This window comes from Salvelinus namaycush, chromosome 16, assembly GCF_016432855.1.
Source record: "Salvelinus namaycush isolate Seneca chromosome 16, SaNama_1.0, whole genome shotgun sequence".
Taxonomy (NCBI): Eukaryota; Metazoa; Chordata; class Actinopteri; order Salmoniformes; family Salmonidae; genus Salvelinus; species Salvelinus namaycush.
In genome coordinates, this window is record NC_052322.1 from 23,305,033 (window position 1) to 23,318,857 (window position 13,825).

Consider the following 13,825-nt stretch of genomic DNA (forward strand, 5'->3'; position numbering starts at 1 on the left):
AACTACAAGATGGCGCAGGCTATATTTGAAGTCCTGGAAGGTATCAATACATTTGATTATATTTACACTTTTATTTTAGCAAAATGCTAGTGGGTTTTAAGACAACGCTTTCTAGCAACAGTGCGGTTATTTTAGGTTATCTAGGAGGTGAAATTATGTCATTGTGGTATGATAAAGCCATTATAATCGATGCCAGACAGCTAGGTAGCTATTATTTCGTTGAGGAAATTTTTATAATTTTCCATGGATTCTTTAGATTTGCTTGTGGTAATGCATTGCTTTTCCCTTGGTTTGGTAATTCGTTGAGAATAAACAACTGCCACTTGAGCTAGCAATCATTTACCACCACCAGAAAATGGCAGGAATCGGCAGTCTTGTAGTCGGAAAGAGCAGTGGCGCACCAGTCCTATCACGCATTTTGATTTGTTCATGTCGTACTATGGTATATGCACCATGATTTGCACCGTTCTGACCCCCAGTTATATTATTCTGTTCCAGGGATGGACAACCAGACAGTCCTGGCTGTCCAGTCTCTGTTGGATGGCCAGGGAGGTGTCCCTGACCCAAACAGCCAGAACGTCTCAGGCTCATCTACCATTCAGTCAATGGGTGTGCACTTCTCTTCACTTCCCCTATATCCTCTTGATCAGTGCATGACTGCATTGTGTTGATCATAGAGAGGAACTACTCTAACACATCAAACATGCATTCTGCATCTCCATTTATTGCCATTGAAATACTGAAGTGTTGATATATCCCCAATTGTTCTCTACAGACGATGAAGATGTCTTTCTTTGTGGGAAGTGCAAGAAACAGTTCAATTCATTGCATGCCTTTATGGCCCACAAGAGAGAGCATTGCCAGTCCAATGCCCCCTCCCTGTCTACAGTATCACTGGCATCTAGTAATGCCTACACCCCTGTGCCCTCCATTAGCTCTGTGCCACAGACCCCCGCCAACAGACAGGTGGGTACTGGCTTGTTACTTATGTTTTTTATTGTTAGCTGAGATGTTTGTTATTAATTAGTCTCTTCCCAAAGTGGAGTGCCATGAGTGAGAAACTAGTTACTTATCTCCTGTATGGGCCAGTGCGTAGTACCATAGCATCCTGTCTAGAACAATAATTTGCTTGCATTGTAAATGTTAGCTAATGCAGTCTTCCTTTTTTCTTTGTTTTGCCATCCACATCAGGTATCCACATACATTACAGTGCCTCCATCTCCTCTTACTCACACACTTGTCCAAGGCAATGTTTTAGTGAGTGATGATGTTCTGATGTCTGCCATCTCCGCCTTCACGTCCATTGACCAACCCATGGCAGCTTTGCAGCCCCCTATTCAGGTAAGTGGTGTTCATTGAATTAAGCTATTCTTCTGGCTGTATTCACTATATACAGTTGAAGTCGGAAGTTTACATACACCTTAGCCAAATACATTTAAACTCAGTTTTTCACAATTCCTGACATTTAATCATAGTAAAAATTCCCTGTCTTAAGTCAGTTAGAATCACCACTTTATTTTAAGAATGTGAAATGTCAGAATAATAGTAGAGAGAATGATTTATTTCAGCTTTTATTTCTTTCATCACATTCCCAGTGGGTCAGAAGTTTACATACACTCAATTAGTATTTTATAGCATTGTCTTTAAAATTGTTTAACTTGGGTCAAACGTTTTGGGTAGCCTTCCACTAGCTTCCCACAATAAGTTGGGTGAATTTTGACCCATTCCTCCTGACAGAGTTGGTGTAACTAAGTCAGCTTTGTAGGCCTCCTTGCTCACACACACTTTCAGTTCTGCCCACAAATGTTCTATGGGATTGAGGTCAGGGCTTTGTGATGGCCACTCCAATACCTTGACTTTGTAGTCCTTAAGCCATTTTGCCACAACTTTGGAAGTATGCTGTGGGTCATTGTCCATTTGGAAGACCCATTTGCAACCAAGCTTTAACTTCCTGACTGATGTCTTGAGATGTTGCTTCAATATATCTACAGTCGTGGCCAAAAGTTTTGAGAATGACACAAATGACGCTTCAATATATCCACATAATTTTCCTCTCTCATGATGCCATTCATTTTGTGAAGTGCACCAGTCCCTCCTGCAGCAAAGCACCTCCACAACATGATGCTGCCACCCCCGTGCTTCACGGTTGAGATGATGTTCTTCGGCTTGCAAGCATCCCCCTTTTTCCTCCAAACATAACGATGGTCATTATGGCCAAACAGTTCTATTTTTGTTTCATCAGACTTGAGGACATTTCTCCAAAAAGTATGATCTTTGTCCCCATGTGCAGTTGCAATCCGTAGTCTGGGTTTTTTATAGCGGTTTTGGATCAGTGGCTTCTTCCTTGCTGAGCGGCCTTTCAGGTTATGTCGTTATGATCGTTTTACTGTGGATATAGACACTTTTGTACCGGTTTCCTCCAGCATCTTCACAAGGTCCTTTGTTGTTGTTCTGGGATTGAGTTGCACTTTTCGGCACCAAAGTACGTTCATCTCTAGGAGGCAGAATGTGTCTCCTTCCTGAGCGGTATGACGGCTGCGTGGTCCCATGGTGTTTATACTTGGTACTATTGTTTGTACAGATGAACGTGGCACCGTCAGGCATTTGGAAATTGCTCCCAAGGATGAACCAGACTTGTGGAGGTCTATAATATTTTTTTCTGAGGTCTTGGCTGATTTCTTTTGATTTTCCCATGATGTCAAGCAAAGAGGCACTGAGTTTGAAGGTAGGCCTTGAAATACATCCACAGGTACACCTCCAATTGACTCAAATGATGTCAATTAGCCTATCAGAAGCATCTAAAGCCATGACATCCTTTTCTGGAATTTTCCAAGCTGTTTAAAGGCACAGTCAGCTTAGTGTATGTAAACTTCTGACCCACTGGAATTGTGATATAATAATTCACTGTAAGTGAAATAATCTGTCTGTATACAATTGTTGGAAAAATTGCTTGTGTCATGCACAAAGTAGATGTCGTAACCGACTTGCCAAAACTATAGTTTGTTAACAAGAACTTTGTGGAGTGGTTGAAAAATGAGTTTTAATGACTCCAACCTAAGTGTATGTAAACGTCCGACTTCAACCGTAAATCTTGTTTACTTTCCCTTCTCAGAGTAACCTGAGTATGCACACAGGTGCATCCTACCTCCAGCACCATCAGCAGTCCTCCCACTCTCTCCCACCTGGACAGTCTCAGCCTCTGTCCTCCCAGGTGCTGTCCAGTATCAGCAACTCAGTGGTCCAGGTCTACAGCACAATGCCTCAAATGTCTGTGAGTGGTAGTGCAGAGATTCACACCCTGGGCTTGCAGCCGTTCCAATCTGTACAGGTGAGCTTTTACTAATGCAATCTGTAATTTGCACAGAATGAGGAGGAAGACAGAGTTGTTTATTTACATGTCTGTACTCTGCAGTGTTTGGGCAACATCCTAAAGATGTTGGACCATTAGTTCACGTTCGTGTGTTATACATGGCCAGGTTGCAGTTGTAAATGAGAACTTGTTCTCAACAGGCCTACCTGGTTAAATTAAGGTGAAATAATAAAATAAAATGTATTATTTATGCCCCACAGGTCCCCAGTCAGTGTGTGGAGAGCCAGTCATTCAACACTCCTCCAGTATACAGTCCTGGGAAGCAAGGCACCAAGACCAAAACCTGCAGCATCAATGCAAACCTAACTGAGCTTGAGGAGTTTGACAAGGTGATCATTCCTAAACAACCCAGAAATGGCAAGAAAGGCCAGGATGGAGCAGCAGGTATGATTTTAAGAAACAAATGTCAATTTACATATAGGTCTATATCCTAAGAAATGTTTCTTTATTTTTTATATTACATGTTTCTCATTATTGTCTAAATAAAATAATGTTGTCCGTTCTATGCATTGGCTTTTCAGCAGAACAAATGAAAGGAAAGTCCCAGAAGCTGAAGTGCAATTTCTGTGACAAAGTCTTCTCCAAAAACTTTGATCTCCAGCAACATATCAGAAGGTGAGTTTCACAAATCGAGTTCACCAATCAGCCCAAATAGAAAAGCACTATCCGTATGCATTGAAGCTACCCAGGATAAGAATATCACATGTTTTATATTATAATCTTGGATGTCTCCACAGTCATACAGGGGAAAAGCCTTTCCAGTGCATTGTATGCGGCCGGGCCTTTGCCCAGAAGTCTAATGTGAAGAAGCATATGCAGACACACAAAGTGTGGCCTTCGGGAGTGGCAAATTCAGTGTCCAGGCTGCCCATCACAGTCAAGGTGGTACCACTGTGTGCAGAGGAGGTCATGGAGCAACAGGAAGAACAGGAGGAACAACAACAACAGAATGAGGAGGAAGAGGAGGAGCAGCCAGGTAATCATCTCGCTGTCTAATCATGATCATTTCTCTATAGGCCACTAAGACCTTTTTAAGGATGACATAGTGCCAATAAGTAATGATTACCAAAATCCAAAGTCAATGAAATATGTAGTAATGTATAAGGGCTTAAGTATGTATTATAAATGTAGATTGTGTACTGAATGTGTGTCCAGAAGCCCCAGGTGAGCCCGAGGAGAGAGACTGTGACTCCCAGACTGATGTGGACAGCTTGGGAGATGGTTACAGCAAGCAGAAAGGCCAGCAGGCCCAGACCAAGCAGATTATCCTGATCGACAGCTCCTACCAGTGCCAGTTCTGTGCCGGCAAGTTCAGCACCTACTTCCAGCTCAAATCTCACATGACCCAGCACAAGGGGGAGCAGGTGAGTCCACATGGCCAGAGGGAAGGATCTACCGGGAACAATAATGAAGCGTTCATGCACAAGACTTATTATGCACAGGGGCAATCGGTGCTAATATTATTTGGCAAACTTTTTTTGTTCTCCGATGCACAGTTATTCAAAAATGAATCTCTCCATATCCCAGTCTGCTGTCCCCACTTGCTTCAAGATGTCCATCATTGTTGCTGTACCCAAGAAAGTGAAGGTAACTGAACTAAATGACTATCGCCCCGTAGCACTCACTTCTGTCATCATGAGGTGCTTTGAAATGCTACTTGAGGACCATATCACCACCTTACCTGACACCCTCGAGCATATCGTCCCAACATATCCACGGACGACACAATCGCCATTGCGCTGCTCTATCCCACCCGGACAAGATAAATACTTATGTAAGAATGCTGTTAATCGACTACAGCTCAGCCTTCAACACCATAGTGCCCCTCCAAGCTCATCACTAAGCTCAGGTCCCTGGGTCTGAACCACTCCCTGTGCAACTGGATCCTGGACTTCCTGACGGGCTGATCCCAAGTGGTGAAGTTGGGCAACAACTCCTCCGCCACGCTGATCCTCAACACGGGAGCCCCACCGGGTGTGCTTAGCCCCTTCTTCTACTCCCTGTTCACCCATGACTGCGTGGCCACGCACGTCTCCAACTCAATCATCAAGTTTGCTGAGAACACAATAGTGGTAGGCCTGATCACCAACAACGATGAGACAGCCTACAGGGAGGAGCTGAGAGCCCTGGTGGAGTGGTGCCAGGAAAATAACCTCTCCCTCAATGTCAACAAAACGAAGGAGCTGATCGTGGACTACAGGAGACAGCAGAGAGAGCATGCCCCCATCCACATCGACGGGTCGCAGTGGAGAGGGTCAAAAGCTTCAGGTTCCTTGGGGTGCTGACAACCTGAAATGGTCCCTTCACACAGACAGCGTAGTGAAGAATGTGCAACAATGCCTCTTCAACCTCAGGAGGCTGAAGAAATTCGGGCTTGGCCCCTAAGACCCTCACACACTTCTACAGATGCGTCTTTGAAGCTGGGCTCTCCAGAGGGTGGTGCTTTCAGCTCAACGCATCACCGAAGGCACACTGCTTGCCCTCTAGGACCTCTACAGCAACCGGTGTCACAGGAAGGCCAAGAAGATCATCAAGGACCTCAGCCACCCGAGCCACAGCCTGTTCACCCCACTACCATCTAGAAGATGGAGACATTACAGGTGCATCAAAGCTGGACCCAAGAGACTGAGGTTCTATCTCCAGGCCATCAGACTGCTAAAGAGTCACCACAAGCTGGCCTCCACCCAGTACCCGGTACTCAATGCTGCACCTTAACTGCTGCCCAATGTACATAGTCATGAACACTGGTCACTTTTTAATAATGTTTACATATTGTATTGTAATCATGGCTCATCCTATATAACTTATTTTAAAACATTTCTGGATTATGTGTGTATTGTTTAAAAAAATATATTGCTAGGTATTACTGCACTGTTGTGAGCTTGAAACCTGCGATAACATCTGTGTCCGCTACCAGTAAACTTTGATTTGTGTCAGATGTCTTAGAAGCTCTGTTCTCACCACTCATCCTTCTAATGTTCATTCCTGCTGTGTTACAGGTATATAAGTGTGTGGTGAAGACCTGTTCCCAGACGTTCCAGAAGCTGGATCTGTTCCTGGAGCACATCCGGACGCACCAGGAGCAGCTCACCTACCGCTGCCACCTGTGTGGCAAGGTGTTCCCCTCGCTGTTTGAGCTGGGGGTGCACCAGTACTCCCACTGCTTCTGTCCCCAGCAGAACCCACGCAAGGAGATCACTTTCTATAGGTCGGCTTCACCATCTCCACTCTTTTAATTAGGCCATCCTAATGCTTACAAAGTTCAGTCAGTGGCTTTGGTTAAAGCATTTTTATTTTCATTGTGATCACAACTTGACACAACTTGACTATGACCTTTAGTTTGACCCCATGGTTAGTGGTTTCACAAGTGTTTCTATCACACTCAGGTGCATGAAATGCCAAAGCCGGTACGCCACACAAGAGGCCTTGGAGCAGCATTTATTAACTGCCTCCCATAACTTCCCCTGCCCACATTGCCAAAAGGTATGGTCTAGAAGAAATGGTTGTCATTCACTGCTAGGTTAGCATCTACTTTCCATGCACAGTTAGACTCTAAAGAATGCTTTTCATTTTGTTAGGTTTTTCCTTGTGAGAGGTATTTCCGACGACACCTGCCCACACATGGTATCGGAGGGAGGTTCAAATGTCAGATATGTAAAAAGTTCTTCAAAACTGAGCACTACCTCAAACTGCACACTCGTATCCACTCAGGTAAGGCATGCAGACACATTAGCCCATGATGCAAATAACTTTCACTCAATTCTCTCTGCTGTGCTTATGGCAACACTGTCATTTCATTGCAGGAGAAAAGCCATACAAATGTTCTGTTTGTGAGGCCATGTTCAACAGGAAGGACAAGGTGAAGAGGCACATGCTCATTCATGAGCCCTTTAAGAAATACAAATGTCCATTTAGGTAAGTGAGACTTCTGTTCCAACAGGTCATAAGTGAGGCTATTTGGAAAGCTGAGCCACAAAGGATTCCAACAAAAAGCTGGGGATACCTTTGACTTCAATGTAACTAAGCTCTGCTTTATTTATTGGTGTATTCAAAACATTGTTTTGTTCTTTCAGGACACATGTTGGCTGCACTAAAGAGTTTAACAGACCAGACAAGCTGAAGGCGCACATATTGTCTCATTCTGGTGAGTGTTTCCTGTCTGTTGTTGTAAATGATTAATAGTCACAGCTGTAAACATAATAAACCCTGTTGCAAATCTTGACAGCCATTTTAAAGTTAGGGTTCAAAACAATAGAGCCATACCTTTTTCTGTCATCCCAAGGTATTAAGCCCTATAAATGTGGGTACTGCCAGAAAGCTTTCAGCAGAAGAGCCCACATGCTGGAGCACCAACGCTCGCACACAGACAACTATCGTTTCCGCTGTGCCACCTGCAACAAGGGCTTCACGCGACAGAAGTACTACAGAGACCACAAGTGCCCCGTGGCTGCGGTGGAGAAGGACAGGGCGGAAAAGAGTGCGAAGAGGCAGGGACACAGGACAGAGGGGAACCAGGAGTCGGAGATGGAACATAGCAGGGAAGAGGTGGATGAAAGGGGGGAAGAGAGGCTTGAGGACCCTCAGGCAGTGGAGTCAATTGTTCCAGTTGAGGATCAGTCGGAGGGAGGAGAGGCAGAGCAGGAGGAACACTTTGGAGACTGACTGACACTGGCTGTTTACAGCAGAGCACCCATGTTTAGAGACAATGGATTGTGGCCTGAGTTACATTCAAGCCAAATCTTGATATTGTCCTAAGACTACCTCTGCATGTGGAAGGGATTTGAATCTCACTATATCCCTCAAATTAAAAGGTGTTTTTATATGTTTTATATTAAAACATTGAAGCTTGGCACTTTTTTTCCTGTTAGTGATTGTTATTCAGAACAGTGAGTTGCCTCATCTGTGACCGGACAACAGGTGATAATGTTTTCATCCTTATAAAAGCACTTTGTTAAAAGGTATTTTTTCACCTGCCACATGTAGTCACTCTATTGTGGACATTCCTGAATACCTTAGGTACTGATTCTATTTTGTGAAACATTTTCTGTAATGTATGAATCTTAAGGCATGCACTTGATGTTTATTGAATAAATTAAGCTGCATCTATTCAAAATGGATAGTCATGACTACGGTAAGCAGTTTCACTCTACATGATTGGAACAGCCAAAGGAAACCCATTTCATTTGAGCAGAAATCTTTAGTACACAAGTTTATAAATGTACATAAATCAGAACAGCATTTCACCATAAACCCCTTTTCTAAAAGGAAATTCATTTGTTATTAACAATTTACAACTGTTTCATATACAGGGATAGCAGTTACGTTGCATAAAGATACATCTGGAGACAAAAATAAAAGGAGCTGGCTTTTTATTTGCAATGCAACAAATGATTATTTACACATTTACTTCCCTGGGATTTCCATTCATAATCTTCCAGGAAAAAAATATGTATTCCCATGCCTTTGCCACAGCCAGAAAAACATCTCCCATTAATATAAAAATCATTAAATTCATATGCTAAAAATCTCCCAGACTATTAAAAGCTACATGTATATCTAGTCTCCAATGTGGTTAAATCTCATATCACCGAAGACATCAAGGCAATATTCTAGACAAATATTTCACACTTCTTATTCCCCAGAATACTTTAAAAAATCATTTGATCATGTCACAATGCCCTATAAAACTAGGGCCATAGTAGATCCATGTACTCTTGTACCATAAATATAGGGGCCAATATTGTCCCTTGCAATATTTTATTGATTCACAGATAAATGCTAAGGAGCTTTGAACAGAAGGACTGTTCTATTTTGAAGCATGTGCATTGCAACTTCTGGATCTGGCCATTGCCTGAACAGAGGTCTTCATTTTCCTCAAAGTCAGCGTTGGGATTGTCAGAAATAGTGGTGGGTCAATCAAAGGATGATGGGACCGATGCTTCTGATGTCCCATATGTTATTGAGGGTGGGTTTCCAGCGTTCATGCATGATGTGGGGGACATTCTGAGAGAAGGGAGCAGCTTACTGTTGTGGATCAATACTCTCAAATATTCTTCCAGTATTTTAGAGCAAGTTTTCTCCCTTCAACAGCACGCAGTGTTTCCCCTAGGATTTGTTTCAGCAAAGGTGGCAGAGTTTGCAGGGGGGAGGGGTGGCGGTGAATGGGGTCTTCCTGGGGCATACATCTATACAGCCACATAAAACATTTTTTTTTTTTAAATGCAGGAGGTAGCGTCGGTGTGCCACTGCTAAATGCATATAGGGGAAACACTGGCAAGCACACACAAAAACACGCTGGTCTTCAAGAGGCTCCCTGACAAACGAAGACCACACTCCTCTGTCTATTGATCCGTTGCTGGATCACTCCTGCCCAAAGCCCTCAGTCTCTTCAATCGCAAACATCAATTTCTCCTTCAGCTGCTCGTAGCTTTTGTAAGGAGGAAGATCCAATCGATTGAAGCTAGAGAAGGGGAAAATAGAGGCATGTTAGTTATCTGTCGAGTGAAGCCTTGACTCGGTTTTAACCTTGACTCTTCCATACAGTACTCACCAGGTGTGACTTCTGGGTAGCCAGTTCTCCTTTCCCACCTTCTCGATGCAGAACTTCTGCGGGCCATTGCTCCCTACAAAACCAAATATGTAAGTCACTAACCCATCTACTTAGAGGTAAAAATGGCAAAATGTTATATTTCATGAACTTTTACCCTTACAGGTTAAATTCCTTACCCAATAGGTCAGCAAAGCCTCCGACAGGAAGGCGACAGGTTCCTGTAACGAACTGGAGGAGCCTCATCCGCTTCTCATTGTCCATCTCTTTGATGAGCTGGAAGGCAAGTCCAAGAGGGTACAGTATGTTCATAGATGTTCTTTGTTGCATGAATGTAATGATACTGAGGAGATGTGGCACCTGACTGTAGCACTGGTGAGGACAGATGTGTAACACTGACCTGCCAGAACCAGAGGACCTGCTTGCTGCTGCGTGCATAGTGTCTGTAGATGGTGTTCCTCTGCCAGTCTGCCAGGTCGATCTCCTGCATCCCACACAGCATGACCTGCAGAAAGTTGATAAGTAACAAATTGGCTCACTGGTACATGTAAGTTGGAACAACAGCTGTCATCTTTACCAGAGTGAATATGGTGAACCTGGTGTAAATAAATAGGCCAAACTAAGACTCGTACCTCAAGTTCTTTGGCATCAAAGTACTGCAGGTATTGCTGTGGGAGAACCTCGTTGAAGCCCTCAAAGAAGGCCTGGGTCTGCTCCTCCACACCTCTGGACAACCTCCACTCTGCTACAAGCCTGGGAGAGAAACATAGACCATCAAGGCACCACACACCAGGAGGGGAGGGGGGGGGGGCATATGCTGAGACAGACCTGATATACTCCTCCTTGTTCTCCTCAGTGACCAGGACCTCTCCTCCGTCCGGCTTGAGCTCATGAGTGGTGATTTCACCCAGAATCTCTTTGTCCACAGAGAAGTACATCTCCAGGCCACACTCCTCAATGTCGTTCTCCCTGAAGTGCACAACAGATGACAAAGACACGTATCAGTAACCCAAAATGGAAAACTCATGTTATCAAGGAAAGTGGGGCCATGAAGTTAAGTGTGTTCATCACAGCCACCAAAACATTAAAAAAACTATATTTACTACAACCAATGTTAATTTTAGTACAGCTTCCTCAGAAGACTCACTTAATCCAGATGAGAGAATTGTAGAATTCTGGGTCAATGGACTCTAGATCTTTCAGTGCCCATGGCTTGTTCAGCATGCGCTTGTAGAACGGTAGCGAAAAGCCTGTGTCAATGAACTTCCCGTGGAAAAGAGCCTGCGAAAAGAGATCAGGAGGTTAACATTTAAAAATGCAGAACTGCATCAGCAGATCTTTGCACTCGCAAATGTCACATTGCAGTTGAAAAACAGTGACTAAAAATAATCACCATGGCGATGAAGCGTCCGATGAATTTGAAGTACTTGAGGTGATCAGGGTTGATGTAGGAGGCAGGGTTGATCTGTAGGCAGTAGTTGTCCTTCCCAGCATACTCAAACAGGCAATACATGGGGTTCAGCACCTCGTGAGACAGCAGGAAGAACCACTCCCTACAAAGAGAGAAATATATAATATTTCATAACACTCATCACAATACAAAACCTCTCTGCAAGGATCCAGTTAACACCACACTTCATAACTGGGTAAAATATCAACTTGTAGACAAACAAACACTTATCTGGGATGTTTTAAAAGGTCATTCAAGTAGCTGAACCTTAGACCAGGGGGCACAGAAGGTTCCTTCACCACTACAATAACTTCGGTGGCGGCTCCTCAGAGGAGGACCATTTCATTAAAAAAAGTGAAACAAAGATGCACTATCCACAAATTGCTCCGCCATTTTCTGGTTGCTAAAATTCTAAAAAAGTTGACTTAATCTCAGTTTGTATGACAAAACAAGTATAGTGTAGAGCTTTCAAACTCAACTCTGGACCACGAAGTCATTTCCACTGCGTTTTTTCATTGTTCCCCTCTAATCAGGGACTGATTTAGACCTGGGATACCAGGTGTGTGCAATTAATGATCACTTAGAACAGAAATCCAGCAGCTCCGGACCTCGTAGGGTAAGAGTTGAGTACCCCTGGTGTAGAGAATAATTAAACAGCTGTCAAATATCTTTTCCATAACCAAAAATGTTGTATTTTCAGCTGTTTGAAGCTGGTGTACAAAACAAACCTTCACAATGGGAAGCATAGAAATAGCACACAGAACAGATCTACCGCTTCTTAGACATGTTTTCAATGAGAATTACAGATCTATAACGAACACTTCTATGTGAATTTTGTCAGGTTGCCCAACAAGTTACATATTGCAGCTTTAAAAAGGTATTTTTTAGGTAAAAACTATACTAAATATATTCACGTCACCACATAACTGATTAAACACAGTTTTGCAATGGTCTACAGTAGCCTCAACAGCAGTAGGGTAGCACCAAGGTTTAACCGGTGCTACCCCTGGCTACATTGACTTCAATACAAAACCTAAGAGGCTCATGGTTCTCACCCACATCTATAGACTTACACTATGACGACTTCCGGAGGACATCCCCCAACCTATCAGAGCTCTTGCAGCATGAACTGACATGTCCATCTAATCAAAGGACCAGAGAATGAATCTAGTACTGAAAGCATAAGCTACAGCTAGCTAGCACTGAAGGGCATAACATGTGGACAAAAAAAAGAATAGTGGAACAGTTTTGAACAAATTAATTTCTTAAAAAGTTATGGAGAAACAGCAGAGATATTTTGTAGTATGTTGCACTTTCACTTACGCTAGCTAATGCAGCTAATTTTGCCTACTCAACAACCTGACAAACAGAAAGGAATGGTATTCATGTTAGCTAGCTGGCTAAGGCTAGCCAACACATTCAAGGTAAGCTTTCGGTTTTATACTGTAAATGTATTGCCACTGGAGCCCGCCGGTGTAACTGCAAAACTGCTTGCTGTATGTACACTACTGCGTGATAGTAAACCCACAATCCAATCCATGTGTACAAACACATTAACTACTAGAACTATGTTGACAGCAAATATGGTGACATCGAAGTAGGTTGTGTGTAACGGTTATTGTATGAAGGTTTGGCTTGGAGAGTTTTTTTTGGTTGCCTGGTCACAGACAGCTATTGTGTTGTGCACTGAAGTCCACAAGCGAAGGGAAAATGTTTTAATGGCTGCTATGATAGGGAACTGTGGGTGCGGGTGATCAGTGGTGTATTCATTCCAGCCAATTCTGTTTCAAAACATTTCTTAAAAGAAGCAAACGGAACAAAAAGTGGATGGACTAGGGCTGTTACGGTGACCGTATTACCGCCACACCAGCGGTCACGAGTCATGACGGCAGTCATATTCCACGTGACTTTTTAGTCACGTTAATTAGGCTTCTCCAAGCTCTGATGGTCATTAGTAGCCTACCAAACTTGCTAACTGCCTGGTACTCAGCACTCTATTGTCTCTCTAATCACTCTGACATCTATGAACATTTTTCAAAAATGTAATCAAACTCTTCATGAGAGCCTATGAGCTCATGTTGCGCAACATTTCTATAGGCTATGCATTTGCGTGAGAATTGTGATGGCCTCTATTAAAAAGAGGAGTATCCCATCAGCTCTCTATAGGCTAGGCCTACTATATTTATTTCTCAACTTTCCTAATATTAAACACATTGCTTCTCTTTACAACAGGATTATAGCCCACCTGGCAGGCATGAAAACGAACCCTGCCCGTTTCGAGACAGGTGCATGATGATCCATTCTAAATTAAAACAAATTTCACACATATACTAAATAATATATGTAAAGACAAGACTAAACAAGAATAGTCTGATGGGTGACAATATTAGCCTATCACTTGTGAATTATATTATCACTTGTGAATGATGCCTAGCTTGTGTGCAGTAAGGAAAGAAAC

At 43.2% G+C, this 13,825-nt stretch overlaps 2 protein-coding genes across 4 annotated transcripts in view; one reads left to right on the forward strand and one right to left on the reverse strand.

Annotated features, from left to right (window-relative positions):
* Positions 1-8,568, forward strand: LOC120061203 (zinc finger protein 341-like). Its single transcript, XM_039010828.1, has 15 exons — positions 1-40; positions 499-609; positions 776-966; positions 1,192-1,341; positions 3,113-3,328; positions 3,571-3,754; positions 3,892-3,985; positions 4,108-4,346; positions 4,526-4,734; positions 6,370-6,578; positions 6,757-6,853; positions 6,949-7,081; positions 7,174-7,285; positions 7,444-7,514; positions 7,653-8,568. The coding sequence occupies exons 1-15, from the start codon at positions 10-12 to the stop codon at positions 8,030-8,032; spliced, it is 2,427 nt and encodes an 808-aa protein (XP_038866756.1). The 5' UTR covers positions 1-9; the 3' UTR covers positions 8,033-8,568.
* The window catches only part of LOC120061202 (E3 ubiquitin-protein ligase Itchy-like), a 20,187-nt gene continuing 14,790 nt past the window's right edge, over positions 8,429-13,825 (reverse strand). For all 3 annotated transcript variants that reach the window (XM_039010825.1, XM_039010826.1, XM_039010824.1), the window contains exons 17-24: positions 11,311-11,470; positions 11,065-11,198; positions 10,746-10,886; positions 10,550-10,670; positions 10,318-10,422; positions 10,097-10,193; positions 9,921-9,993; positions 8,429-9,830 (exon numbers count right to left, since the gene is read on the reverse strand). In XM_039010825.1, coding sequence (XP_038866753.1) covers positions 9,731-9,830; positions 9,921-9,993; positions 10,097-10,193; positions 10,318-10,422; positions 10,550-10,670; positions 10,746-10,886; positions 11,065-11,198; positions 11,311-11,470 — 931 coding nt within the window. In that variant the 3' untranslated portion in view covers positions 8,429-9,730. The remainder of the gene's footprint in view (positions 9,831-9,920; positions 9,994-10,096; positions 10,194-10,317; positions 10,423-10,549; positions 10,671-10,745; positions 10,887-11,064; positions 11,199-11,310; positions 11,471-13,825) is intronic.